The sequence below is a fragment of the Melanaphis sacchari genome, unplaced genomic scaffold (assembly GCF_002803265.2).
Source record: "Melanaphis sacchari strain LSU unplaced genomic scaffold, SCAv2.0 Contig2_pilon_pilon, whole genome shotgun sequence".
In the NCBI taxonomy this organism is placed as follows: Eukaryota; Metazoa; Arthropoda; class Insecta; order Hemiptera; family Aphididae; genus Melanaphis; species Melanaphis sacchari.
The window spans coordinates 4,254,633-4,282,632 of NW_020271173.1; the positions used below are offsets into that span (position 1 = coordinate 4,254,633).

Below are 28,000 nucleotides of genomic sequence, written 5' to 3' on the forward strand. Positions count from 1 at the left end.
TTAGGTATCGTGCCAAAACAAGTTTATATAATTTTGTTGTTTTATTTGTTGATAAAAAAAAAAAAAAAAAACTTTTACGTGACAGGCAGGAAAAAATAATTCGTAATTGAATATATTATAATAAGTTTGTTGGTTAAATTATTAATGTATTTTTCAAAAGTTTGTGTATTCAGTGCTCATAATAGATGTCACATCGCCGGAAGAAGTTGTTTTATTACAACGTCCCAACGTGAATTAGTTAAACAAAATTTTTCGCTTTTTCTCCCCTAACTCTTCAGCTTACGGACTTGGCCACTTGGGTTTCTGTAATATAACGTCCGAGAAACCTTGGCCCGTCTCGAAACTTTTACGAAACAAAACTTCAGACATATAAAGGGACTAGTTGGCCAGTTTTATACTAGGCTCCTTTGAGAATACAAGTCTTATCCTGAAACTCTGTTAAACGGTGGTAAGTACCCGAAGGAATCTACATTAAATAATAAAAAAAAAAAAATTAGAATTTACAATATTTTAAAGCATTCATTACATAATGTGGTTGAATTACATTTACAGAAACACGATAGAAATAAATGTTTACTTATCTAATGTTTTACTGTAAGAACTTTTATTTACGAAATAATAATATTTTTATAAAATTAAGATTGATGGTACGTACAATTTGCAATAGTAAATGACGATCGTTTACCAGAGAATTTTGTACTTTGTTTCATAAATACAGCATTATAGTATACGTTTATGTTTGCTTATAACTTATAAGTAACGTATAAACTTGAGTTATAAAAAAATACCTATTATGATCATATATGTATCATATATATTATCTACATTCAATTGGGAAAATAACTGTTTAACTATACAGTCAATTTTGTAAAAAAAATAAATAACTATTGTTTTGGAAATATACATGATCAAAAAATATTTTGTACGTGTTCCTCATATTTTATTAGTACAGTCAATTATGTATAAACCGTTTTTAAACTAACGTTAAGTATATTTTTCAGGTATATATAATTTTACGTATTCTATATATATTTAATATAATATTTATATATATACACACACACACATGTATGTATATTTAAATAGTCCATGCATTTTATTTTGTCGTCTGGGATGAAGAATATTTGTATTCAAGACCAATATTGGTTTTACTAGAGTTTTTACTCATACATTGTATATTCAGTACTCTTACTTGGAGTTAAGTTACCTATAGTGGGATAAATTCAATGGCAAAAACTGTAAAAAAAAACGTATCACCGATTAAAGTACATTATGGCGCGCGCCCATATTCAAATAGGTTCATGTATGCCCTCACCTGGCACCCGAGGGACATGTATTCCATTCACGCTCCACCGATCCATCCAACGACTAGACAGATGGTGCTGCAATTACTGTGCAACGCGAGCCGTTTGCTGTTTATTAGAATTATTATTTTCTAAAATATTCCTATTGCAAATGAAAATTTTAATTTTTTCGTATCAAAAAATTCAACTAAATACTGAATTAGTTATAAGTTATAACAATAAGAGCAAACATTTAATTTATTGTACTAAAATATTGTGATATTCACTTACATAGTTGATTTAAAATTAAATAACATACCCTTTATTAGGAAAAAAAAATGTTTATCCACCACCATAGAAGAATATGTATCGACCTGTCTTATTTAAGAAAATAAACCAATTTAATAGAACTTAAATAAAATAATTACAATTTAAGAAAATTAAAATTAATTGACTATGTATTATTTTTTTTTTACAAAAAAAAAAGAAATTCAGTTAACAGTATTAATAATTATTCAAATAGTTTTATGAAATGTTTATTTTTTTAGATATTCATACTTATATCAGGTAATAAAAATTCATAAAAATAAACAGAAACGTTTATTGTTAACCTAATTATACTTAAAATAGCTCTAAAAAACTACCCCTTGTTTCAAATGTAGTGCCACTTAGTTTTAAAATTGTTTTCTTACGTTTTTTTTTTTTTTTTTACGAAATTGCCATCTGGTATCTTCTAATTTCCATATAAAGTAGCCTATTATTGTAGCTTAAAGTTATTAAAAATTAGCTTGTTCGATGTTATTACAGCACATAACTGTAATTGTAATTTCTTTCTTTTATTTTCACTAAACATAATCTCATACAGAAACGTGGTGCAGATGACTAAACTATGAGAGCTATATCTCGAAACCGGCTCGAAAAAGAGGGTGCAAAAATCAATATACCGTGAGGGGCAGGTGTACCTACACAGTTTTTTGTATTCGCCGTTTTTTGACCCCGGAGGGAATCTAGTGCCATTAAACCCTCTCCCTTTTAACAAATGTGGATGTCCCCGGATGAGAAAAATTTCACTGTCTGGTTCTCATTGAAAAAATAATAATAGAGAACCATGAAAATAAATAAAAGACCCAATCGATTAGCTTAATCAACTTCATCACATAAAGGTAGTTCACAAAAGATATTAAAATCATTTATAAACTACTCTTTATAAATTACAAATCTATAAGATATACCTATACAGATATTATTTATATAAATAAATATATAATAATTTATACATCTAAATTTTTGTTTATTTTTAAAAATAGTACTTAATTAGTATCACCCATTATCGTGAAAATAATAATTATAAATGGTTAATTAATAAAATTTAAAAATAAACACATTATTTATATCTCATTTTCAATATGAATTTTATAAGACAGTAGTTTGAAATATAAACCATGTATATTTTTTCTTGTATTTTAATGTATTTTGACAGTTCAAAAGTTAATTTTTATTTTCATATCAACATCAAAAGAAAATAAATATGTATAAAATGAGTTTAAAAATGATTTTTTATATGTAATTGTTTTTGTTGTGACATCATAAACAGTTGAATATATAATTAAATATCAAAAACGAGTTTACTAATGATTTTAAGTATATATAAAAAACATAAAATATAAATATTTTACACGTAAAATAGAATAATATAAAATTTATTTACAACTAATGTAATACCTGTATCGTTTCCATTTATATTATTACATCAGACATTATAAACTTGTAATTTATAAATTGTAAATATTCTTCGGTATATTTAAATTGTAATTATTAAATTACAATAAGTATTATAAATAGTTACAAAATAATACTCTAGTTGTATAATATAAATTATAAATTATGAATGATTTTAAAGTTTTCAACAGTTAACTAAAGAAATGTCCATGTTTTACAGTTTTAAATATACTTTTGTAAACTAATTAATTAATCATTCAGAAATAAAATACAAGAAAGGTAAAAAGATTAATATAGAAATTATTGCACTTACTACTAAGAAAAGTACATTTCAATTATTAATTCACGGTGTTGACATTTTAACATTATTTCATAAAATAAACATGGACTTTGAGAATAAAATTAGAATATAAGAATATAATAAAGGTTACAGCATTTGTTCAATATTATGTCTATGATTATGGTCTAGGCTCTAGGAAATAAAATGCAGCGGGACCAAAAATCTTCAAACATCTTTTTCGACATCTAAATATGTATATAAATATATGCATACAATTATGAATATTACTATGTGCCAAAAAATATTATTACCTCATCTCTTACTTAATATAAATTGTACATATCAAACATAAACACACACGCGACTGATATATCGAAAATTCGTTGATAGTGCAAACAAAAGCCATAAAAAATAACAAAGAGAACCTTAAAATACCTAACCCACATACGTCTTTGTAACCATTTTTTTTTTTTTTTTTTTTTTTTTAGTTTAATAGTATAGAGTCGTTTATTTAATACGCAGTGTCATGTCGTCCAATTTAGACCGCGACGACCGCGAAGTCAGAAAATACGTTTTAAGAATTTCAGAGTAGTTAAACGAAGATTTTTTTGTCTCGCCGGCCGGCGAGACACCCGACGGAAAACCGTTACGAAAACAACAAGCGGCGGCGTCGGCGACGGCAGCGGTGGTGGCGGCGATAGCGACCGGTGTACCCCGCTACACGACGCCGCCGCGCAAGTATATAATACCACTACTACTATTACTACTACCACCACCACGGTAGACAGTGATACTGGCAGCTGTTCCGGTCGCGTGGCGTTGGCGGCGCCCGTTCGAAATGATCGTCGAGATGGTAGAAAACGTAAATTCATAATATTGACGTCTGTATTCGACGATGTTAAATTTTAGCCGTAATAGCGTACGTGCTTAATATTCGATGACTAATCACGAGTGATAACTGCAGATTGTCACGCGGCCAATAACACAACGATATTATTATGATAATATTATTATTATTTGTATTTTTATCGCGTTAACATTATTGTTGCGACCATATTATATTTTAATAAAACGCCGTCGTACCTGATTTGTTGATGGTCATCTGGGGCACCACTGCGGTGGCCGTCATCTGTGGCGGTGGATTGTGGCTGAGTATGTACTTGGGTTCAAATTTGGAAGGTTGAGCGATCGCTATGGGCGCCGGGTTGGTCATGGTGGTCACTGTTGCCGCTGGCATCATCAACGTAGACATGGCCAACATAGCGGCGGCGGACGGGTATTCGGAAATCTTCGGCGTGAACGACGACGCTCGCGGAACGACAAGAATGGACGAGACTCGGTGGGTACTCGGGATTTGATTTATTTTCGAAATTTCGGCTCTCTCGTGTGTATCGATTCACCGCCGTTTCGCCGACATGTTTTGTCGTCGAATAATCTCGCGTACCTGTTCACGGGTGGTATGGAAACACGTGAGCGTCCGATCACCGAACGATGGTTTCGGTTGGCTAACAACGATCTAGATTCGTGACGATTCTGTAGAAGATTGTCAACACGGTGTGATGATTAAACTTTGCTGACGACGGCGGCTGCTGCTGCGGCGGCGGCGACGACGAGCGGCAGAGGTCGCGACGACGGGACGACTGCGTTCGGACTGACGCTACGGCGGTGGCGGCCCAACAACCCTTCAGCGGCGGGGCAGCGCGGCACCGCGGCAGTCGGCGATTATACGCGAGTCCACCACCGTTACCACAGACCGTAGCGCCCTCTACCCCATTATTTCGCCACCAAAGACGACCGTGTACAATTCATAATGCGTACGTCCGTGTATTATATTGGGGTGACTTTTTTCCTCATTTTTTTTTCGACCGCTTCTGAATCGTTTTTTTTTTCTTTTAACACCCCGACGAAGTTCTTGACCTCGTTCAAACGGTTACACGAACGATTTCGGACTTATTTTTTGTTTTCCCTTCCGCCTATCTATTGCTTACTCACATATTTCCTCACTCGCTCTATTTCTTCCTTTCTCTCTCTCTCTCTCCCTCTCCCTCTTTCCATTTATCTGTCCCCCTTCGTCTATCTTTCTCTTTATCTACACATATACACATCCCTTAGCCGCTGTCATAAACTCAATGACGTGTAGTCTTTATTTTAAACCCTTACCGCATGCCTGTCAACCATTCCAAACACCCAACACACACGCGCGCGTGGTTTTCACCAAACTCAAAAAGATGAAATTTCTTGATAATATAATATTATTTTGACATAGGTACATAGTGCTATAAAATGTTATTAAAATACAAATTATTGTATTCGTCTTATCACGCACTCAATCATGTGTATTTGAATAGGTTGACTACTCGTATTATAAGCTATTAGGTTTCCGATTAATAAAACAAGGATTCAGTGTAATACGATTTGTTTGTTTGATTAATATAACTATCATCGTTCAGTGTGTTATTATTATTATTACTGAAATATAATATTAATGACGTTGCAACACTCGCACGGCAAATAGTCGTTGAAAAATAATTAATGATATTATACACGATGACACGACGCGCAGTTAAAATATATGGCATAGGATTATTATTATTTTGAACAACGATAACAATATCAAGTATCGATGCACGTTATTTAGTAAGCTTGTTTTTTTTTTATATTAAGATAACAGGCAATGTTCACCAACGTAAACTAAATACACCGTAGCTACGGTTTGTACGTACTAAAAGCCACAGCTATGATTTGTCACTTCTAAGTACAGATGAAATTAAAATGATGTAAAATATTGTTTTTTTTTTTTTTTTTGGTCAAGTTAAATTTTGAAAAATAGTTGTATAATACTATAATTATATATATACCAGTGGCTTTTAGTAAATAGCCACGTTTTTTTTTCACAATTGTAGATTATTATTTTAGTTTGTAATTACTTTGGGTAATTTATGTATACTGACTAAAGTTGATATTAGTATTCTCAACAAAATTAACATTTAAACGGCAAATGGCGATGGCAGAGTAAAGCAACATACATTTACATAATCGTCTTTAAGACAAGTAAATGAGAAACAAATATAAATACTTAATACTTAAAACACATATTACTATCTTTTGAAATATGATAAATACTAAGCAGAGTAGTGGAAAGGTAAGCGAAGGTGACTGGCGTATACCTTAGCTTACAAGTAGTGTACGTGTTAGCTTTATCAAATTGATGTCAATGTATGATAATATTATGGTTGTTAGTTCATTAAAAAAATATATATATATATTATATTTTATACATGACAAAATAATATAATAATGTAAATAGTTGATAATTTTATAATGGTCCAAATATTAGTAAAATACCAATAAAAGTTACAAAAATACCATCGTTTCATTATGATTGATTTTTCAATATTATATTATATTATTATTATTATATAAAATAATTTAAAAAAAATAAAATAAAATCACTGGTCTTAAAATATGTTCCACGAAACAAAATAAAAAATAATTTAATGAAGTCACTCATTGTATTTAGTTTATACATGGTCTGTGGAAATCAATTTAAATGTGAATTTTTATAATTCATAATAACAATTATATGTTATAAAAATATAATCAATCAAATTATGGATTATATAGATTTCTAAAATATGAATTTAAATTTTTAATTAATTTTCAGCTGTATATTGCATAAATACTAAAAATATTTATATTTTTATGTATAAGATAATATATTATTATGTAATATATAATTGAATTAATTTTACCTCAGAGTTATGAGTATTTTAAAACTTAAAATTATTTAAATAGGTAGTTTATAGGAATTTGTGTTAGTTTTAATGAATTAAAAAATGGTACACATCAGGAATAAAACAATAAAAAATAATAAAATTGTACCTATGTCCTAATTTTTAAGTTAATATTCAGTTAATAGGCGTACGTCTGGCTTTGATTTAATATGAAATATTTAAATATGAATCTTAACTATAACTCATGTTACAAAAACTATAAAAGACCTAGTAAAGAATGTATATTCAACACTGTGTTTCATTAATTTTCATAAAGTTTAAATATTTCAAATATTTATTTTTTCATACACGCGTTATGAAATTTATTACGAGCGTATTATGTAATTGTGTAGTATGAAGTCTATACAAATATTATAATAATAACATATCGATAGACCATAATACATATATATTAACAAAAAAAATTTAGATTGATTGGATATTTATATCTTCAGATTTATTAAACAATAAATCAAAAATTAATTGTTCACATAATAGTTTATATTATCGGCTAATCATTGTAACCTAACATTAATTAAAAATAATAATTTGCAAAAATTAGTCAGTTAATTAATATAAAAATATGTATAAGTATACATTAAATCAATCATCTAGGGTTTTGGCAAGCATGATATGGAAAAAATTCTAAAAACGAATAATTTTAAAACATGTATAAGTAAATCAGATAATACAAGAATAATGAAATTGGCGTGTTCGGGTAACATTAAACATTGAGCACCAAAGGTTACAAAAGAAAACGAATCACTATTTTTGATGTTTATGTGTTAATGTTCTAAAGAACTGGCAAGTCGAACATACTTTACTATACTGTAGTGAATTTTATGACATACGTTAAAACGCAATATTTAAATTTGGAATAAAACAAAATGTCAGGAAAAGAGGTTTATTTGATAAATAAAACTCTGTGGTATAAATTAGTTACTATTCTGTCGTAATAAACGTTTCGAATGTTACCAATTCATAATCAAAATATGTTTTATATTTGTTTAGAGTTTGTGTCAGCGTTTAACCGATATTGAACAAATAAAATCTGTTAATTTTTGTTTTTATTAAAATATGATAATTCTGCACTCCCTAACAATCGTTTTGTCTCGTGAATTTGATTTTATATCCCTATGCTCATAGCATGAACGTTCAATGGAATCATCAAATGAATTTTATTTAAAATAAACTGGTAAATATTTAGTGAAAAGCAGGGTAATTTAAAGCATTTGGTGATCCTTGACATACCATTCATATTATGATATAATATGTATCTATAATATATAATCTATATAGTATATCTATATCTATATTACATTATGCATTAAATACATGTTTTAATACCAAAGTCAACTGTGGGTTATTATGATAATCTACATAGGTTTTGTGGTCAATAAATAAAGAAGATATACTTTATTATTAACAGGATATACATTATTATATTTCGTAAATTTCCATTCAACATAATACCAATATATACGTAATATACAACATACCATCTTATACATACAAATATTAATATAAAATAACGTTTGGAAATCGACGAAAATGTTATATGAGCCGTTTGAATATATAGTGTTCATTTTTCAATCGATATGTATTATATGGGTCTCACTGAAACATCGATAACGTGCTTTTTTTCTTAAAACCGTCGTACGTTCGATTGCAGGATAGGTGGGGAAAGTGGCAACAATAAGTAATTTTTCGTACGATTTATGAATGCATTTAAACATGACAAGGGATGACAGATATTATTGGTGTTATGCGCACACCCTTAGGCTGATTTTCATTCGATAGGTGGTGGGGTGAAAGCAGCGGATACTGAGATAGTCTCATGAATCTTTTTATACAATGATTGTAGGTTCTCTTTCGTGCGCCTGGTTGTCTATCCGCGTTTGTCTTGTCCTCTCTATCCACTCGTTTCTGACTTAAGTCACGCATGCTTGTGTGATTTTGTCAAAACGCCAAAACCACTAAGAAAAAGTATGTGAAGGCAAGTTAAGTATATCCTAATATATATATATAGTATACAATAAGTAGCAGTAGTAGCAGTAGTAGTAGTAGTAGTAGTAGGAAAAATCGAGTACATCTAACAGAATTGGTTGGTTTTGTGGGATGGCTATCACTGATAGCCTATCAGCAATTTTTAAGCTGTACATTCGAACGGATCCGATGCTATACACAGATGATGGGAAAGTGCGGATGGAGTTAAACTAACAACTATCATCTTCTTCCCTCCTAATGCAACCACCAGCAAATACTTTACCACTACACGTCTTTCTGCACTGGTGAGAGCATTGATTTTGGGATTTTTCTTAAGAAAAAAACTCGACTATACCAACACAACTGCCACGATCGTATCGAAGAATACCAGCGTATATGTATTACATACACACACACACACACACACACATACACATATATTATATATATGGTGATATTATCATCACCTGCTGAGGCAATGACATTTTGTCCCGATAAAGAAAGGAAAAACTTTTTCTAGCACACAAGCCACGTCTCACTGTATACGTGCAACACACCTGTGTATGAGACAACAGTTCACTTGTAATACTGCTACTCGTGTATACAAAAAAATTAAATAGTCCATATCAATTAAAATGATGTAAACATTAATAATTATATATTTAATATATAAAACGTCAAAGTTATAAATTATAATTATTCTTTTTTAATATACAAATACACAAGCAATCTAATGAAGATACATCTGGATTTGATTTTGACGATTATATTGGATTAAATATTAATAATAATACTTTTAATACTGGGTGTTTATTAAGTCCATACCAGCATAAAAAAAAAAACAACATATTCATTCATAATAAACTGAATGTTTATTTTAGATTTTCAAACACCTAATAGTTCATTTCTGGATATGATTGATTAAGGTATGGCATTTTATACATCAAATTTCCTTATAGTAAAAACCTTACTACCTTAAATCAAAAAATTAATTTTAGAATTAAAGTATCCAACTGATTCAAAATATTGAACATATTAGCTTAAATATGGAATATTCGATCTTTTACACTTCATACTTTACACTATATCATAATTATTTATATATATATATATATATATATTGCTTTAAAAATTATCAAAAGTAAGTGACTTATACTATACATTTTAGTATATTTGGAATATTTAATTGATTTTTTTTTCTTTATATTTTTAATGATGGTTATATAATATAATATGTTTATTTTTATTAATTAATTTGTAAATTAACGCTAATATTATATTACAATTATGATTAATTATCATTAGCAACTACATTTATTATTTTTATTTTTAATATAACCTTAGAATAACAACTAGTAAGTTTTCAGGTGGTATCGTATACTTTATATTTGTAATTTGACATATATTATAATATGTTTAATTTTGGCAAAAACTTCATTAAATAATTTTTTAGACAATTAAACATATGAAAATTATTTAAAAAAATTACATTATTAGCTCATCAACTACCATAAAGAGTGTAAACATGATCATGAAATAATCTTTTTCTATTAATTGGGTGTAAACTCAATATTTTATTTGCATTCGATTTTTTTTTTTTGTGAATAATTTTCAAAGCAGTATACTTGGAAATCGCAACCTTATCGTCACTCAATTTAATCAAAACTGACGTTGTTTCTAGCTAGTGTGACTGGTAAAATAACGTCCGTTAAAAAAACGCCCGTGTTATATTCTGCACATTATATTATATGTAAGTGTGGTATATAAAAGTTGTATCAAGTCAAACGATATGAATATATAGCATAATTTGGGTTGTATTATAATAATATATTAGATTTAACCAAATCATAAATATATCCTGAAACGGAAACGCTTTTTAACGAAAACATCACTTTATTTTTGTTTTTAGTGTTATAATAATTATATTATAATATGTGTATGTTAATATTATGCATATAAGTAATACAATTGTATATTTGTATGTTATATAATTTCGATCGGATTTGAAGCAATAACGGTAATTTGTTAGCTACCCTATCGTGGTTTGTGACGATTATGATAGTTCCAAAATCTATAACGCATGACTGTACGTGAATAATTTATTATATTAGCTTCCGAAACACAGTATATATTTACAGTATTCGAACCCTTTCGTCGACTCAATGACAGATATGTCATTAACGATGACATAGTATAAATAAGTAGCTAAAATACGTTTATCCAAGTTAGCAGAGTTTCATCGATGCTTTTGTATCTAATGATACCTTAAATTACGATTGATATTGTTTATCCTTTACTTTACAGTATACTTAACTACATAATGTTTATTAGGTCTTACATATAAATATATTTTATACAATTTTGATATTAATAAAATATTTAATTACAGAGTGATGAATAATAACTTTGTATTCAACGGATTTATACAGATGGAATAGTAGAGAAACTAATGAGAAAATAAGCAACTGAATTTGAATGAATAAAAAAATTAAATTTATTTGATATTGATTTAATATGTTATAAATAATTAGCGCCAACTTTGAATACAATATATCTTGTATTTTAAATATAAATTTAAATTATATTGTTTGTTTTAAAATTTTAATAATAAACAAATTTGTATGTTGAATAATATGTGTATTTCTGACTAACTACATAATAATTATATTACAATACGTTCATAGTTTTTAAATTTTCATTATTTTGAATAAAAAGCTAAATGATTTAAATTTAATAATTCAGTATTTTATGGGATCATTCTAAAGCATTAAAAACTATAAAAATGGACGTTTTTTATGAAATGATAATTATTGACATTGCCAAATCGTTTGGTAGAGTGCCCAAATTTGTAATGTAAGAGTTAAGTTTATGACGTAACGAATAAATAAATTCCAGTTCGCTATATAAGCTATTGAAATATGTTAAAACGTTAACCTTTTTTCAAGACAATTGGAGAAGCTGAATTTCTAAGTACACTAGTTTCATAAATGACTGATCGTTTGAAAACTTTTATGTTATGGATATTAGATGATTGTGTGACAATGTGCGACAATGATGATACGTTTCTTTTTGTCATCACGAACGAGCGAACTTAACGGTGAAGATAAACAACTTACTACTGCGAAGTTTATTCAATGTATGTAGAAGCGTTATCAAATAATATGGTAATGCGATAGATCGAAGAAAATATTATATTCGTTTAGTTGGTAGCTGATGTGAAAAACTAAATGATATGTTGGAAAAAAATCAACGTACATGCTATGTATTATATAACGTTTCCAGTGTATGTTTAAATAATTGACACAAAACTTATTTTTAAAACTCAAATTATAGGAAAACCATAGTTATATACGTTGATGATTCAAAAAAATCACTGTTAGGTTACAATTGCTTAGACGAAAACACGATAGTACTTGATTTAATCAAAACGAATTTAATATTATGCCGTTGCATCTAAAGTAGAAGTATATGCACATAAGAGATCAACGAGTGGAATAATATATTATTAAACTACACATGCGAGTTGATTGTAAGTTTTAATAATATAGGTTTTGCGTTTGTATTTTTCTTCCGTACAAATATCGTTGTCATAATAAATGTTATAAAAGTCGACCTACGTAATGCGTGGTTTTACATTATATTATATATAATCAATAATATATTATAAGATAAGAACGCATCGTATGTATATGGTATTATACAAAAAAAGAATAGTAATTGAATGGTGACTGTTAAACGTTAGAATAAGAAGCGTTCAGAATTGTATAATGTTAATGTGTTCAAATATTTTCTGATGTTGATATTGTGTTTACAGAGATCTTATAAACGATTTATGATTTTGAATAAAAAAATTAGTTGTTTGCGTTTCTTCTTATTAAATGCTCGCTAGGTATTAAAATATAGGGTACAGGTGACGCATTTTCGGTTAGATGGTACGATAATGTAATTATCATATACCATTGTCGTATATTTTGTAAAGGGAATGAAAAGGACAATCAGAGTAGGAGGAGGGCGAAACGCGTTTGGGGACGCGGCGCGGCTGCAATAACTGTTGTCCCCTTCGGAAATCTCACGGTTGTCGCTATGGTTTTCGCGGGACTGTTTAGCATAATACATTGGGTTCGATAACCCGTGCCTAAAGTTTTACGTGGTTAATAACACGACTTAAGAAGCGTCTCGAGTTAGAACCGCGGTCGGGCTTAAAGTCACCCGGACAGCCCGGACAGTCGACAGCGCGTATTCTTGTGTAAAACTTTGCACGCGTCGGAATTACTTTACCAACAGTCCACCGAGACTGGGTTTTAAACCCAGAGAAAGCGTTATACTGCACTAGTGGGTAAATCGAGTATTACAATAAAGATTATTTTTACTCTGAAGGTATAAGTTTTTATTGACGAAGACGATGGCTGCCACCGTAATAATTTTGATTCGTCGCTTAACAAACCACGGCCGTCCTGCAGCGCATAGATATCAGCTGTTCGCCCATATGTCATTTATATAAATATTACATCATGTAGTTGTAAGTCTCGATCAAACGAATATAACGTAACGTAATGTTCTAGGCCAACCACTGCCGTAACAATTTATTATATTGTTATTACCGTACGACGTATACTTAGTGACGACAATAATAATATAATATATTTATGTTTTTTCAGTTACATTAATATATATTATTGGATACTAAGTATGCGAGTATACAGATTCCCTAGTTGTCGTATTTCGGGTAAAAATTGTGAATAAATTTAAAGCGTGTACCTTCACTAGATTTATGGTTATTATCTACAAATTAAAGACGTGCATCCAAATGCTTCCAAATGCTTTTATCCATTAGCGATATGAATATTTTTGTTTTATGTGATTTGGTTCTTGGTGAGTATATCAGTCGATTTCGACACTATATTATACATTCAATGAAATTATGAGGTACAAATTCGTTACTAGATTTATTCATAACTAACTACAATACAGTTATATTATAGTGATCGATATGTGCCACGACAATAATAACATCATAGTTGAATATTAAAATATACCTTTAATAGGAATACCTATCTAATGAAAATATTTTTAAGGCGTGAGATAACTCGCATTTAGTGCTACTGTTTTCCATCACTAATGATTATTAGATATTTAGTATATTTTTCTACTATCTGGCGCAAGAAGTCATGTAAATCATACTTGAACAATTAAACACAGTAAAACATAATACGTGTATGATAAATATAATATGATATTATTGTGTCACGGTGATGATAATAATATATGATAGTGTACACACAAGTGCACTACATCGGGCCGGGCTGGGCATACGAGATAGGTTGACATCTTATGTTGGACTTTATAACACGTGGCAGCGGCGACGTTGTTACTTATACGTAATACAACACGTCGAGTCGTACTGTTTACACGACGTACGGTTTGTGGATAGGGATGAGTGTCGAGCCGGCGGAGGTTAGACACCGCCAGTCGTCTTCATTTACCTACCTACCGCATGTTTATAATAATATATTATAATGTATTATAACAATATAGGCGGTCGTGGTTACACGTTTACGCCATTATGACGAAATTATAACTTGCACGACAGCCACAGTAATCATGCTCGCTGAAAAACGTACCTATTTCCTAGGTGACGTTGTTATTTTAATATTATATTAATAACTACAATATCCGAAAAAATACGCGTTAAGGTGAATATCGCGAATGAGAAAAAAACTTGTATAGTAAATGACGCTCTCAGATGACGTTACGAAAAATTATACAATTATAAAGTAACGTCAATATTAAATTTCAGAACCCCTTATTCCCATTTCAGATCTCTCTATCATTTATGCATTAAAAACTGCACCACTACCATTACCTACCGTAAACGATCAATCTAAAAAATTTCCAACTAAAAATCGTCATTTTTGTTTAATTAATGTGCATTTTATGTATGTTTGTTTAAAATTGTATTTGATCATTGCATATATTTATATAATTATTATTTAAAGTTATCTATATATGGTCCCCGGCTTGTTTTAAAATAAAAATAAATAACGTACGAACATCATTATCTTAGTCAAACGAAAAAATATTTGTATGACTAATAACAATACCGTATATATATTTTTTCTTTAAGTATTTATTTGTTTTTTGACGTTTGTTTGTGGCAGCGTGGTGGTATAAATTATGTGCGATTCACGTATACTTTTGATTATTATTTCTGTCATAAAATGAAAATTGTATCGATAATTTAAAATTTAAAATTCACGTAGTCGCGTGAAGCACATTTAAAAGTGTAACTAGGTTGAAATGAGTAGACCTTTCAATCGTTTGGGCCCACTGATGCAGAAAAATTATCTGCTGATACTTTAATGAAGTTAGGTAAATATGTTAATAACAGCTAAATATCTAAAATATTAAGAAAATGCGTTATCTAGGAACATTTGTGATGACATCTACATTTATTATTAGAAACTATTTACCCACGTGATCTATTGAATGTTAAGAATGCATACAATTACATCCAAAATTAACATACGCACCAAAAAAATAATGAAACGTAGAAAATTGTATGTGATTATTATGAACATTATAGGCTGCTGCAGTTAAAAGTGATCTGCATTAAAAAAAAATCATATCAATATATATCATAATGATATCATAATTTTTTGTTGTAAAATTTCATCTAAATTACGTATAAGATTATATCGCAATTATATACAATAAACAATTTACTTTTTAAAAATAATTATACTATTTGATTGTATTTTTTAAAGTTGTAATGCAGTCACCACAGCATTTATTTATTTTTTTTATATACATATTTATTTTCTTAGTAAAATTTGGGCCATCTATTAGGCGCGCGTAACATCTTGTTTATAAACATATTACTCAATTTTGCTAGAGAGATTGTGTTTCCGAAATAAACAGTAATAAATAAAATGATAACCAATTTTTCATGCAACTTTCCGAACTCTGTAATGAATTTTGTTTTCGCAAGGGAATATGATCGCGTATTAGCACGGCGAAGGGATTACTTGGACTAATATTATATTTTAGATCATATTTTTACTTGACAAGATACTTGGTGAATTTTTTTTTTCGGTCAAAATTTGTTTATAAAAATAATCAAGTTAATATTGAAACAGTTTGAACTAGCCTTAAGGATAAAATATTAATAATAAAAAAAACATTGCTATTCTAGGTAAATATTTTTACAACTAACGTATTTAAATTATAATTTTTATAGATTACTATCATAACAATTATAATACCAATATGAAGTTTAATAACATTAAATTTTGTAATCAAAAGTCACCAAAAAACTATGTAAGATAAAAATAATTTTATATAACTGAGGGCAATCTTTTCATATTATTATATTTTATAATACTGAGTGTTCGAACAGGGCCGGATTAAAAGCTGCCCATGAACAAAATTAATCGTAATGGCAGCTCTTTTTCCCAGAGGAATTGCATATTACAACAATATAACTATTTTCCATTTACTTATTAATTAAAAATGTTATACCAGGAACATAATTCTTAATGAATCCTTCGTTTCCTTTTTAGTGTTACCCTATACATATCTATTTAAACTATCTTGCTCTTAATTTCCTTTTATATATTCTCTTAATCTTACATGTTTAATATTTTATGATTATTTTATATTAAAAATGTTAGTAAACCGGGTGAGTATATATATAATATCAGTTACTTGGATATAATGGTCCGTTTATGTTTTAGATATAGTTTTGTAAATGTTTGTATACTTTATCATTTAAATATCAAAACTCTAGATATATTCATTCTGTAGTTACACAAAACTATGTATATATTTATGGTTAATATTAAAATACAACAGAATTATACGTATGTTCAGTTTACTAACTACAAATAGAGCATATTACTATTATAATAATTTGCTACTTTAACATAATGTATCAGACTACCAAATTCTAATGGATTTGACATGAAATAATTTTCGGTTTTAATATTAAAACCGGTATTTGCATAGCATAAAATTATTTTGTATAAAATGGTGCGATTTATACATGTAAACCCTATTTTATGAAGTACAATCCCATGTGAAGCTATATAAATTAGGTCAATGCAAATTGCATACTAATATTTGTCGATGTGGGAACATTTTATTTTGATGTTTTAAAAAAAAAAAAAATCGATTTTACTGCAATAAAATAAAATAATAATTTTATGATTGTGTTTATGAATATTATTATTAAAATATCGCATTTAAACAATCTCCCAAGATGTTTGCTCGGTTTGTTGAGCTTTTATTAAGTCGTAGGCATTCCAAACAAATACGATAATTTTCAATTTACAACCTATCGAAATCAATGTATTTTATACCTATACAAATGATGCGACACTCTGTAAGATATTATGTTTTTATGGTCCGATTATATTGATAGTTATACAATTATAATGCACAAAAATACATGAATTAAAAGCACAATGATATGTTATAATATCTTTTACATTTGGAATTGCGTGTTAATTATAAATAATAATATTGAAAAAGAAAAAATGAACGGAGAATAAAACAGTTATATATTTTATGACTATTAATCGTTTTATTCATCAGATGGTAGTTCGATGGCTGATATTTTGACATTCATATTATTATTATTATTATTATTATTATTATTATTATTATTATCATTATCATTACTCTCGTTGGCAAATATTTTCATATGATAAGTGGGTAATTTCTGATGGTCCTCGAGTACGTTATTTACACGTTTTGGTGACGGTCATGATGATAACGATCGTGGTGGCAAAGCCACTGACGACGTTGGGGCTTCCGGCATTCTACTCTTAATCACCGGAACACCCAGACGGCGGAAAGAAAAGAAAACCCAGCTAGTTTTCGCATTTAATTATAAGTCTGGATCCGTTTAGCTGTAAACAGAAGTGGCGCCGCCTAGAGGGATATTTTAGTATTTATGGTGCAGGGGACGATACTCTACGTAAATGGAGAAGCAAAGGCGCAAATTTACGTGCTATTATGTTTGTAGAGCTATAATAATATAATGTGTAATTAAAATAAAAGAGGAGAAAAAAACAAATATTTACGAATACAACGACTATGGTGGATGGCGGAGTAAAGGCAAACGGAAGTATAGTGTCCAGAGAGTAGTTGTACGTATACATTATATAACTCGAAATAATAAGGAGCCTAATTAACGCGCAAATGATTAAATAAGCAGCGACGATGGACGAAAAACCGTGGAAAGAGAAAGCGAGCGCAGGTGAACGAATTTTCATTTGTTTTTTTCTTAAAATATCACGATCTCTCTGAAACTAATTTTCTTGCTCGTTAACGACTCATTGTAGCTAAACATACAAAAATATAAATATTATGTTATTATATCCTCTCAAACAGTTTCATTACAGCGGCCATTTGGGACAATTTTTTGAACTAAAGGGACTCGACGACAAGGATGCAATAGATTTTTTTTTCTTTAATAAATACTCAAAGTTAGGTTATAATAGTTACAATAGTTACTTGTGTTTTTACAACCAAAATTCTATAGATATTATATACAATTTAGTAGCTAAATAATATTTTTAAACAACTAAATAATGCTGTTATAAGCACCTAACTACATATTATTATTATTTTAGCTAAGCACTTTCATCAATGTAGCTATATTTTACCATATACTATATCAGTGTTTCCTAATCTATGGGTCGTGACCCAATCTTAGTTCGCAAAATATATTTTATTAGTTGCTAGTTGTGACCTATAGTTAAAATATACATGACAATAATTTTAACTGTAAATTTATAAATGCCTAACTTATATTTTATTTGATACCACTACGTATAATAATAATGTGAGGTCTCACTAGTATTGTAGATATCGTTTGTATTATAGTTTTATCTTATTGGTATATTATTTCTAATGGCTGTCGATATGGTATCGGTCAATTTTCAATACAGTTGAGAAATAAACAGTACAAAGAGATTACGAGAATAGGTACAAATGAAAAGTTTTAGTTTATGATTAAACACTAATTTTTAAATATTCAAATTGTTTATAATGTATATTAAGTTTTAATTTTTCTAATGAATAAATATTTTGTTTGTAAAACCACTTCCGTTGGTACCAGTCAACCAGTTCTATCACGCAGTTCACTACAATACAATACATTTCTTTTTTTTAGTGTTTGTGGGGGTGGATCACGTAACCAACAAGTAGTAAATTTAATTTATGGGTCGCTACAACAAAAATGTTGGAAAATACTTTACTATATTATATTGTGTCATTGTTAAAATATTAGCTTACTATAAACTGTATGTACGAAATTATACAAATAATTGTGTATAATATATCATAGATATTTTGAAAATATCACGATACATTTAATTAATTTTCAATTCCGTACAGAAATGATTCATCTATGCCGTTCAGTTGCTTTTCTAGGAAATATATTCTAGAGACTTGTTGGTAATTGAATGATTCTTCTTAATTAAAACATATATGCATTTATATACTGACGGAAATTGTAAATCATCAAATTAATTAAAACAGCATAAGAAAAAAATTAAAACCGACGTGACAACGTGTTTTTCTCAACGCTTTGGCAGAGTAAATAATATAATAATAAAAAATAAAAATACTAAACTAACAAATACAGATTTGAAGGTAAAAACAAAATAATCATCTCATCTTTGTGGCTTTTCGGGCTTTAGAAATATGTCTTACACTCGACATTGTGAACGACGCTATTTGTACCATAGGGTGTAAAAGCAGTAGACACAGCAACACAAAAAAAAAAAAAAAAAATAGTAATAATAATAATAAAAAAATGATGAGCAGGAAAGAAGAAAAATACGTATTTATATATAAATATATAGTATACGCGCCTAATATAAAAATGAATCATCATTCTTTTTTAGTGTGATTTTTCGATGCGAAAAAAACACGTCTACTCTCATTTGCTCTAACGAGGTATTTTTATTCTATTGACCGAATAAGCGGCAGTATAGTTAGGGGTGGTGGATGGGGAGAATATCATACAGTTGAAAAATGTTCTGCATTTTTTTCCCCGCTTGTGCCTTTTTTGATTCGACCGCAATTGCAGGCAATTAAATTGACTGTCCTATTTTAACGCGCCGGATGATGAGACGACTTATAAACTTTATATATATACCTACTTACCTTTAAATGCCATAGTAAAACTGACCTACAATTGCCCTGAAACGCGCATACACACATATATGAATGTATGAACTTGCTTGGTCCGTCTAAAGCAACGCATGGTTTGATAATTTTCTTATTTTTTTTTTTTTTTTTTTTTTTAATTTAATTATCGTTATGTCAACGACAAAACAGTAATTATAAGACGAATAGCTAGGAAATGGGCCATTACACTAAATACAAATTTCGTGGGTCTTTCGCATCGGCTTAACTCGAACAGTTGAACCATAATATGATAGTGCGATATATACTATTTACACCCATTCGTATGGGTATAACATAGTACACGGTCGAAGTGTCATATATGTCTACAAATATTATATATTTTATCCAGTGTCGAAAAAATATTAACCCCGTATAAGTGCCATATAAGACATCGTTCTGATGGCAATAGAGCAATAGGCAATTTTATTACTCCATAAAAAACGGGCCTAATCTTTCTTTTTTTTTTTTTTTTTATGACGCTACGATCCTATATCTTTCCACCGTGCGTGATATAATACAACTATTATTAACAAATTATGTCGATGCTATATTCGAACCAAACCGATAAAAACACGGTAGTAAATTATGAATATTCGTTATTATATTACATATAATTACAAACGTTTAGTTAGGTTTAGAAGAATACTATTGTTGTATATGTATACATTGTAATTTGAGTTAAAATATTATAAAAAATTCAGTCATGTCATTTAATTTTTTCTTATTTTTGGATATCTGATTAAAACTACTCTAAAATATAAAAGCGGTTTCATATAAATTTTCCTGGAAAAAAATCAAACTTAATCCAACCTCAATCCATTTATAATTTTTCAAAAACCATATTATGACGTACCACATATACACTGATAATTGCTTTTGAACTTTATCAAAATATTTGGTAATATTTACTTTGTATTTATAGTACCTACACTATGTACCCGAAATCTAGTTAATGTTAATACATCATGAAAATTGTGTAGCAGTAGGTCAACATTTCCGCAGAACAAACGCTTGTGGGGATTTACTATGGTAGAAAATTCTATATCAAGATTATTTCTTCATAATGACGTTTAATAAATGTGAAATAATTTTGATTTATATTGCATTTTACTGAAGTTTGCAGAAAAAATTTATTTTTTGTATAATTACAATAACTAAAGATAGTTACATTTTCTGTGGTCTAATCGTTTTCACGATCAAATTCTGGTTACATTTGAATATTAATATGTATAAAATAAAATATATAAGTGGAGCATAAAATTTATTTTTTGGCATCACAATAAAAAAAGATTAAATATTTCGTAAATGTGTTGTAAAAATTTGAAATATTCTGTGTGGGTAAAAAGTACATTATCTTATTATGAAATTGATATAAACATTTGTTTGAAATTATTATTTAGTACATATAATGTAGTAACGTTTAAATGTTTATAATTTTTTTTAAGATTTTGTTTAAGTCCAATATATTATAGGTGAATTTAAGTATTCGGTTGTGTAGTATACGAATATTCAATATTTGAATGTGTTTATATTAAACAATTTAAATATCAAATATTAATTGTAAAAATAAATTTACGGAAATAAACATTTAAAATGATTGATATCCTTTCAATAATATTATTTTTTATAAATATATTTATTTTACGTATAATATGGTATACAAAAAAAGCTTTTTTATAGTCTTCTAGAAAAATATATTAATACTTATGGATTTAAGAAATTAGATTAAATTATGCAAGCTATTTAAATATGAGTAAATTGCACTATGGTAAAATTATTAGTATTGTTATGATAAAAGTAATTACGGTAATAATAATATATATATATATATTTGTATGAAATAATTAGGTTAAGGATTTTGAAATGGCAGTGGTAGGGGTGACACATACAACGCGTCATAGTAGTATCCGGAACGAGGGATCAAAAAATAAATGTCCCACAGAAAACCTCGATTGGGCCAATGAGTATGATAGGGGTGTGAGTAGAAGACGTTGGCACTGGTACCAGCCGGTACAAACGGGGCGGCGAGGGGTCACTACTACTATACCGGAAACAGATATCCAATAAAACACACACGCGACCGTTGCCGCATCCTATGCCACAACCGTTTAATTCGCTTATATTAAGTTACTCCGAATGGTCTGGACGTGAGTGGAGCGGAGAAAGTTCTAGGGAAGGGGTAAGGACTGTCTTATGGGTATACAAACGACTTTTGTTATCGAGAAATAAAAAAAAGAAATATAAAAGAAAAAGAGGAAAATTTTAAATAGTGAGTTCCACCCCAACCACCTCGTACTCGTGGTATTTGCCACCTATTCAAACTGGCAATCGTATAAAGCAATACAAGCGTATCGCAGTTGTTTCATCTATACATATTATTTTGTATAATGATATTATTGTTATAAATAATTATGATTTATCATACTTAAGGTGATTATTTCAAACATATCATATTTAGCCAATTATTTAACTGTTAAAAATATTAAAGTAACTAATTTTTAGTATTTGATATTATTTTTTTGAAAAATTCAAAAATCTGACAACTCTTTATTATTATTTTTTTCTTATCATACATTCATTGCTGATTTTTTGTATTTTTCAAACAGCTAACTACTCTTTTTTTAATAGAAAACCAGAATTGGAATGAATGTGATTCACGAATCTTAGGTAAAACATTGATAATTTTAGCATCATAAATATCATGTTAGAGGGAGGGATAATAACATACTATGATTAAACTTTGTACCTATACATATTATTATTTATTTTAAAATATAATTACTACAATTTTCATAAATATTAATAAAATTGATAATTTTATATGAGATCACCTCAATGAAAATGTTCAGTCTAGACTCTAGAGAATCCATGTTTACACTATTGTGCATATATACTGTTTATAGAAGTAACAGAAAAATAAAGTGGTCATAGACAGGGAATTCCATATCGTTTAATACACGCTTTATCATTAAATAAACATATATAAATTCATTTAACAATTTTATTTTTAGTTAACAAATATAATTGATAAAGCTATAAATATTTGTATGTATTTATATTTCATAAAGACTCATCAATAAGTTATTTGACAACAGGGAAAATACATTTTTATATAATATAAAAAAACAACTTTTTAATCAGAATATTATGATTATTTAAAAAAAAAAAAAAAACAATAAAGTGAAGAATGTTAAAAGTTTTTCTTTTCAAGTAGAGTAATAATTGGTCGGTTTAATAAGCTGCGAGTTAAAAAAGGCAAGTTACTAATCTGTAATTATTTCTGTTCGACTCTAATAATACCTATTTCTATTTTATTTGTTTTATTACTTCCAATACCTGGAACTTAAAATATACATTTTTTTGTAACTACATATAATGATATTACAAAACCGTAGTAAACAATTTTTAAAGATTTTTTATATTGGCTTTAAAACGGTCTTTGAAGACTATTTTAACATATTTGATAATTTGAACTTTTATAGAGTATCATAAAGCTACAATCTCCGTAGCCTTACATGTTCGGTTTTAAAACATTAATTTCAAGAAAAGATGTATTATACCTAAACCTACGCCGTATTATTTAATTTAAATAAGACATCTTACATCCTATATTATATTATACTTGTTAGTCCTTATGTACACTAGACAACCTGTATCCAATGTACCCTTTAATCATCGGCTTGCATACACGAGGACGTTTTTCAGTTTCGAGTCCTTTCCGGTTAGGTGTTTGAGAGCTACTTCTACATTATCTTCCACTTGATTAAATAGTTAATAGTTGTTCTGATGTTAATGAAAATGTTGTGTTATTTTCGATCATTTAAAACTTTATTTTGTATCTATACTAATGGTTATAATAAAAGCACTATAGGTGATTCTATTTTTACTGTAGTTTTTCTATTGAACTGTCGTGTTATAAAATACATTTTTAATGATATAACAATAGATATAATATGTTACGTTTTGTGTTTAAAAAATGACAGGTATATTGCATAAAAATTATAATATTATTTCAATAATTTAATATTAATATAATCAATTGTATTGTCATCCAGTTTTTTTAAAGCCACGCTTAATGTATGATTGATATTATTTTCGTTGTTTTCTATAGTCTTTTGTATAATCGCCATATTACTTAAATATGTTTTGTTTAAGTCTTATAAATTCTTAAATTATCTTTGATCCACAAAAAACACACATCAACGAAAAAACGCATAATGCAGTTATATCGTTTGTATATTTTTTTAATTTCAAGTTCAAATATATTCGAGTTAAACAATATTTTCATGGTCTCAGTGTATCACCGTTCGTGCAAAAAATAACTACTTCGTCATTTCAATCATTAATGTCTACACGTGTATATATATATGTGTGTGTGTGTGTGTGTATAATACAGCGAATGTTTCACCTCTAGGCAAACTTTTAACACAAAAACATAATAAGAATTTTAATGTTTAAAAAGTTTTAATTACACTGACGGAAGTTTTACAGGTGTTTTGGCCATAAAAATGAAAGGGAAACTCGCTGGGTTTTCTTGTTAATTTTTTTGAAACTGTGACCTATATTTAACAATTATTATTAATTCTCGCGAGACATTAAAACAAAAATTACCATCCTCTGTCCCTGCCTGCTGCTCACCAGCCTACATATAATACACTTTCTACACATGTGGGTATATTTCGTAAATCTCGTAATATATAAAAGGCACCATGATTAGGAATGGTGATGCAGCTAGTGGCATGGTACTTAATACCTATCTCTGATACATGTAAATAGTATTATGTTTTCATATATTATATACACCAAGGATATTATTTTATAATATATAAATATATATATATGTGTGTGTTCTATATATTATTTTAGTAATTAAAGTATCTAGTTAATATAAGTTAAATCAGTATGTGTTTTTTTTTTTTTTACTATTTAACACCATCGCATGCATTGGTATGGAGAAGTTTTGCTGTTGTCATGAAACTTAGTAAGAATATTGTTGCATCAGCTACAAGATGAACTAAGATGTTTGGTTTTTAACTGATAAAAATGTTTTTGATCAAAAAACGTTTTTAAGTTTTCTTATAATTATATTATGTTTTTACTTTTTAAATAAAATAGTATCAGAATGTATCTATTTTTTGAGGGAAAACAATTTGCTTACATTGAATTGCACTGTGGTGTATGATATTTCGAGTCATTCTGCTTTAAAAGGAACTATCGTAAAACAAACAAGCGAATACTATCATACCCCATTAAAGCCAACAGAGCTAATCCAATTTATTTTGAGAGAGTCATTAACTTAGATGGTACGAGGGTAAGACGATCGTAAGTTAAGCGCATGTCACTCAATATGGGTAATACGGCAATATCATAACAATTGTAAACTCTTATAGTATAAGGACGCTTTAATCTGTTACGGCATACACGTTTATAAAAAAAAATAAAATATATTTATAGGTATTTATCCACAATTGTATCATATTTCTTCTGCGATACCATTATTTTAAGGGTACTAGCGCTGTCCTGTAGACCTAATTACAGTGATCCAGAGTAGGGCGACAACCGGAAAGACATCAAGATCTCTGTTAAAATATTTTTAGGAATGTGTGTAATCCATGTCTATGGGTATTGTTTGCGCGTGTATAATTAGAAACAAGACATACTAGGTATAACGATAAAGCTATGTTATTAGCGAATATATAATATTGCATAATCGTATATTTTGTAATTGGATTAAATACTGTGTGTGTCTTCATTTTTTCGAGGACAATTTTCGATAGTCTCAAGTAAAACATGTTTGATTTATTATTGTTTAATGATATACAAATCATGAAAACTATTAAAAAATAGTAACTATTGTTAAGTATGTTTATATAATTTTGATTATTGATATTTCATATTTTGTTTATTTATTTACATTTTAATGTAATACGGTTAATATTATAGTATTTTTAACTTGTTTTATGTAATATTGTTATTTCAATACAATCGCTTATTTTTATTATCAATGATTATGTTAAATAATATAATTTGGGTGTGATTATTATTATTATTATTATTATTATATTATACAATTATATTTTGTAAGAATAAATGAAGATGCGTTTTTACAACATCACTTTTGTTATATTATTTAGTTGTATACAATACTATAAAAAACGATAAAGAACTACGCTGTACCTAAATTGCCAATTTAAAACGCCGTGTTACAATAATTGTAATACATTAGAAACATAAAATCATACTTATGGGAAATTGAAAAACTATAGACTTTACGAATGGTATTATATAAAATGTATAATATATGGTATTACTTTCACCATTATGTGTTTTAAAAAAAAATGTAATATTAAGATTGAAAATATTTACGTATACTCGTATTATATATTTTATACCATAATATAATAATAAGTATGACAATTGTTTTTTTTTTGTTCTTTTTAAGAAACTATTAAATAGTTTTAACAATATTGTTGTTTTATATAAATAAAAATAAATAAATCAAATTTTAAGTATGATAAATATTCTATATTAAGTGCTTCAATCAGATATGGTAATAATTATATATATTTTTTTTTGCATCATCTTTTATATTATTATTATGAGAACATTATACCTATATATACAGATATTAAATTAAGGAAAATGAAAATAGTATAAAATAAAAAAAAATATAACCGGCTTTTATTAAGATCATTAAAGTTTATTCAGAAACATATACATGTATACAGCCATTTGCAGTCGCTTTTAAAGTCTGTTAATGTTATTAACATAATTCAAAATAATGGTAAGAAGTGTTGTTATTAAGAATCATAATATTATTTGGGTTTACTTTTGTTCTGTAAGAGTTAACACATTAATTTGTGGCTTTTAGTTTATATATTCTTCGGCCACTCTTCTTAAATGAAAAACATATTTATTTTTTTTTTTTCTAATGAACAACATATGATTCGAATAATTCTAAAAACAAAAATGTATTTTGTGAATAATATAAATAAAAACCCAGTAAACTCAAAACTGTTTTATAACAACTCATTTTTAATTTTAATGCATATTTGCGTATGATTTGATCATCAAAATGTTCAGAAAATTTTAATACTAACCTTAATCATGACTATATTTGAAATAGTCTGTTGAACAACGTTGTTGTCCGTTTTCATTAAATAATATAATACTTATATTTGTTATATTAGCTTTGCAAATTTAGACCAGGTTCTGAATAATAATAAAATATTTGTTATTTCATGGGTTTCAACCGTGACAATATAACAATTATATCAATAATACAACACACGTTGAACATTACATAATATTATTATAAAACATTATACGCTTTTGCGTAAAAAAGTACTATGTATCAAAACGTATTACATAGCTAACGAATCATGGTGATAATGCATTATTTTACTTGACAATCATCGCAGATGAATTGTTTTCGGAAATAATACGAAACATTGAAACCAACCGAATATAAAATATCATAATAAAATTATTATAACTGCATAGCAATTTAAATTCTATACAATCGCGTTATATGTTATAACAATACACGATGGCGCTTTGGTCGTCGGTGGCATGTGATATATTCGCAGTGTGTATTATTGTTAACGTCAGACTTACACATACATAATATTATATTATGAAACGTGGAGGTAAATAATGAAAGCGCGACGGATATATTATATAGTAGCGGGTCTGAGGAGGTGGTGGAAACTGTGATGGAGATTGTAAAGATCGGGAAGGATGATAGGCAAACAGGGTGA

At 28.3% G+C, this 28,000-nt stretch overlaps 1 protein-coding gene across 3 annotated transcripts in view; it reads right to left on the bottom strand.

Moving 5' to 3' along the window:
- Positions 1-28,000, bottom strand: part of LOC112595795 (nucleolysin TIAR-like) — a 331,751-nt gene that overhangs the window by 104,678 nt on the left and 199,073 nt on the right. Inside the window, exon 1 of one of the 3 annotated variants that reach the window (XM_025341137.1) lies at positions 4,366-4,941. The exons of the other annotated variants lie outside the window; for them this stretch is intronic. Coding sequence (XP_025196922.1) covers positions 4,366-4,543 — 178 coding nt within the window. The 5' untranslated portion in view covers positions 4,544-4,941. Of the gene's footprint in view, positions 1-4,365; positions 4,942-28,000 lie in introns of those variants that run through there. 3 annotated transcript variants of the gene reach the window in all.